This window comes from Sorex fumeus, unplaced genomic scaffold (assembly GCF_029834395.1).
Source record: "Sorex fumeus unplaced genomic scaffold, SorFum_2.1 ptg000063l, whole genome shotgun sequence".
NCBI lineage: Eukaryota > Metazoa > Chordata > Mammalia > Eulipotyphla > Soricidae > Sorex > Sorex fumeus.
In genome coordinates, this window is record NW_026606120.1 from 9,297,068 (window position 1) to 9,301,114 (window position 4,047).

The 4,047-nt window shown below is 58.4% G+C and overlaps 1 protein-coding gene across 3 annotated transcripts; it reads left to right on the forward strand.

Annotated features, from left to right (window-relative positions):
• The first annotated feature begins 358 nt into the window (after positions 1–358).
• On the forward strand, positions 359–3,673 carry LOC130035214 (class I histocompatibility antigen, Gogo-B*0101 alpha chain-like). Of its 3 annotated transcripts, XM_056126783.1 has the most exons (8): positions 359–434; positions 733–1,002; positions 1,175–1,453; positions 2,011–2,289; positions 2,453–2,569; positions 2,973–3,005; positions 3,130–3,177; positions 3,324–3,673. In XM_056126783.1, the coding sequence occupies exons 1-8, from the start codon at positions 368–370 to the stop codon at positions 3,326–3,328; spliced, it is 1,098 nt and encodes a 365-aa protein (XP_055982758.1). In that variant the 5' UTR covers positions 359–367; the 3' UTR covers positions 3,329–3,673. The 3 variants fall into 3 exon arrangements, with proteins under 3 accessions (XP_055982758.1, XP_055982756.1, XP_055982757.1); XM_056126781.1 differs by lacking the exon at positions 2,973–3,005; XM_056126782.1 differs by lacking the exons at positions 2,453–2,569; positions 2,973–3,005.
• The last annotated feature ends 374 nt before the right edge of the window (positions 3,674–4,047 follow it).

A 4,047-nucleotide genomic window follows, 5' to 3' on the forward strand; every position in this document is an offset into this window, starting at 1 on the left:
GAGACCCTGAAATGAAAACCATGGAAAATCCTGAGTCAGTGTCAGCCCTGGACACGGGGACATAGTGTGACAAAGATCAGGTGAGGGCGCAGGTGAGAGGGCGAAGTCCCAGGCCCCAGGTGTGGCTCCCAGTGTCCCCAGGATGGTGTTGGGGGCAGGAGATGAGGCCTGGGGATTCCTGGTCTCAGAGTTTCACTTCACCCTCCTCAACCTGTGTCAAACTTCTGCCCGGATACTCGTGACGCATCCCCAGTCCTCACTCCCATTGGGCTTCGCTGTCTAGATCAGCCAATCAGCCTTCGCGACGCTCCCGGTTCTAAACTGCCGGCAATCGTGAGCGAGTCAGAATCCACTTGATTCCTTCAGTATGTGGGAGGTGCGACCCCTCCTGCTGCTGCTCTCGGGGGCCCTGGCCCTGACCCAGACCTGGGCGGGTGAGTGCGGGGTCGGGAGGGGGTTCGTTGCGGGGAAAAGGGTGGGAATTTCCAGGCATTGCTGTGCAGGACCCCCGAGAAAGAGTTTCCCCGGTTCTCTGCTCGGATGCCCTCCAAATGTTCCTCCTTGTCCCCCCAACCTTCAACTCCTCCCGCGCCCCTAAGTCTCGCCCTTCTCGGTCCCTCCCCGCTTTCCTGTCTCCCTTCCCCCGCTCTCCACCTCCCCCATCACCACGACCTGGGGCGCGCGGGGCGGTGGGTCCCGCCGGGCCGGGTCTCACCCCTTCCCCTCCCCCAGGCCCCCACTCCCTGCGGTATTTCTACACCACCATGTTCCGGCCTGGCCGCGGGGAGCCACGCTTCATTATCGTGGGCTACGTGGACGACACGCAGTTCGTGCGCTTCGACAGCGACTCAGCGAGTCCGAGGATGGAGCCGCGGGTGCTGTGGGCGGAGCCGAACCGAACCAAGCACTGGGAGGAGGAGACGCGGAGAGCCAAGAACATCGCACAGACTTTCCGAGTGAACCTGAACACCCTGCGCGGCTACTACAACCAGAGCGAGGCGGGTGAGCGCGGCCGGGCAGGGACGAGCCAACACGGGGACGGGCCGGGTCGCCCGAGGCGGGTCCAAGCGTCCCCGAGCCTGAGGGACCCGCCCCGGGCCTTGACTAGGGGCGCCTCGGGGACCGGGCCTGGTTTCGTTTTCGGTTCGGGGTTAATCTGTGCGGGGCGGGTCAGGCTCTCACACCCTTCAGAGGATGTACGGCTGCGAAGTGGGGTCCGATGGGCGCCTCCTGCGCGGGTACGACCAATCCGCCTACGACGGCGCCGACTACATCGCCCTCAACGAGGACCTGCGCTCCTGGACGGCGGCGGCGGGCACGCAGGCTTGGATCACCCAGCAAAAGTGGGAGCAGGCGGGTGCGGCTGAGGACCACAGGAACTACCTAGAGAACACCTGTGTGCCTTCGCTCCTCAGATACCTGAAGAAAGGGAAGGACACGCTGCTGCGCGCAGGTACTGGGGTACCGGGTCCCTGAGGGTGAGGACCCCTGACCTCCCCTGGGCGGGCCGAACCCCACAAGGGGGGAACAGAGCTGGGTTCAGTGTCAGACCAGCGCCCCTTCTTCAGTCAGGAGAGGGACGGACCCGCCTGGTTTCCATGCTCTCTACCAGAGATACTTGTCCTCCCCTCAGGCCCACCCTGTGTCCTCAGGACTGTGAAGGACCCTGTGTCCCTGGGGGAGGGGCGACCTTCTCTGAAATGACGAATGTGGGTTCCCTGGACCTGGCAGCCATCTGTGAACTCTCTCAAAGATGGTCTTTTTTCTGACTCCTGCTTCTCTCAGTCACTCACCCTCCTCCCAAGGCAGGACCAGAGTCACTGTCTCCTGAGAGACCTGAGCCTCCTACCCAAACTCTTTTCTAGAACTTTCCAAAGAATTAGGATTTTATCTAGTTTGTCCAGCCAAGTTTGTGTCTGGATTTTTACCTCCTATTCCAAACCAATGATCCTGTTCAACCCCATTATGGAAGTGACCCAAAGTGTGAATTTTCTCATTTTTCCTCCTCAGAAGCCCCCAGAAGACACATAACCCGCCATCCCTTCTCTGACCATGAGGTCACCCTGAGGTGCTGGGCCCTGGGCTTCTACCCTGCCGAGATCACCCTGACCTGGCAGCGTGATGGGAAGGACCTGACCCAGGACACAGAGCTGGTGGAGACCAGGCCTTCAGGGGACAACAGAACCTTCCAGAAGTGGGTGGCTGTGGTGCTGCCTTCTGGAGAGGAGCAGAGATACATGTGCCGTGTGCAGCACCAGGGACTGCCGGAGCCTGTCACCCTGAGATGGGGTAAGGAGGGGGACAGGGCACAGAGCCTGTTCTCAGGGGAATCAAGGTTGGCCCCTCTGGGGAACTGCTGAAGGTCAGGCTGAGGCTGGGATCAGACCCTCTCCTTCCTTCCTTCCTTCCTTCCTTCCTTCCTTCCTTCCTTCCTTCCTTCCTTCCTCCCCAGAACCCCCTTCTCAGTCCAGCATCCTCACTGTGGGCATCATTGTTGGCTTGGCTCTCCTCGGGGCTGTGGTCTTTGGAGCTGTGGTGAGAACTGTGATCTGCAGGAGGAATCGCTCAGGTAAGATGGGGGCGGGTGGGTAGGAATCAGTCCAACCTGGCAGGTCTTGAGTCTTGCCCCACTTCAGAGGTCCCCAACCTGGCAGGTCCTGAGTCTTGCCCCACTTCAGGGGTCCCCACAATATTCTACTGCCTCATTAACGGTAGCTCCACCTGTCTCTGTGCTGCTGCTCACACTCCCCCTTAGTGTGCTGCTCCCAGGTTTGCTTGTGAAAGACACATTCACCTGCATAACCTAGGGATGAACCTGGTTCCCAAGGTCACAGGTCACAGGAACTGTCCCTGCTAAGCACAGACCGCCAGGACAGGCCGGTTAGTCCTGGGGTTTGGGCCTAGAGAGCTGCTCTGTGGTCTCAGGACCCAGTGTTCTTCCTGACCGTCCCTGGGATGTTTCCTTCCCGGAGGTGAGAAAGGAGGACAATACATTCAGGCTGCAAGTAAGTGTGGGCAGGGCTGGGGCCCTGGAATCCTGGGGATAGAGATTGGGAGCTCTCGCACACCTAGTTACTCCTCTAGTCCCATGCCTGGGGCTCTGACCTTGGCCTCTTCGTTCCTTCCTAGACAGCGACAGTTCCCAGAGCTCTGATGTGTCTCTCACAAATCCTATAGGTGAGACTCTGGAGGCTGGATTGGGTGGGAAAGGGCAGAGGGAACAGAACTGGGTTTGGGGTTCTTTGAGAGGGATGCAGGGAGCTTGCTCAGGATGTCACCACTTCTGTGACTCACCTCGGTCTCTTCATTCTTTTCTCCCACAGTGTGAGACAGCTGCCCCTCTGGGTTTCCTCACATCCCAATGTTGTGATTCAAGAACTGCTGATTCTCTTTCTGCCCTGGGACCTGAGTGTGTCTGTGTCCTACCACTTACCGTGATGGGAGAGACTGGCCCACTTCTCCCCACCAGGCCCTCCCCACGCTGACCTGTGTTCTCTTCCCTGATGCTCTGGTCTGTGCCAGCAGAGACAGGATTTAGCTGTCTCTATCTGTGTTAGCTTCTTGTTTCCCTGAATAATGTTTCTCCCTTACTAAAATAAGCATCTGATTTGCATTTTTCTAATTCCTGCTTTGTGGGATTGAGGGTTAATAAAGGAAATCCCTGAAATTTGAGAAGGAACAAATGGAAATCCTGAGACCTTCCATGTGTTTTCTGTTTTGATTTGAGTCTGTCCCAGATGTGACAGGAGAGACTTGAGTGGATGGGGGGGGGGGGGGCGTACCTATGTCCAGTCTGTCTCTGTCTTAGCCACTGTGGGCTCTGATGTGGACACTCATCTGTGTGGGTCATTTCTCCTGCTCCTCGTCCTGGCCCCTCAGCACGTTGTCCCACAGGGACTCAGATCACACCCGGCCTCATCCTGTCCCAGGACCGTGGGCAGTGAGGGCTTCTGTGTTGGTCAGTCTAGGTTCAGGCCTGGACCTGCTCCTCAGCCCCATCTGGGTGTTTCTTTGTTGCTTCTGTGCAGGAGGCTGCCTGTTCTCTTG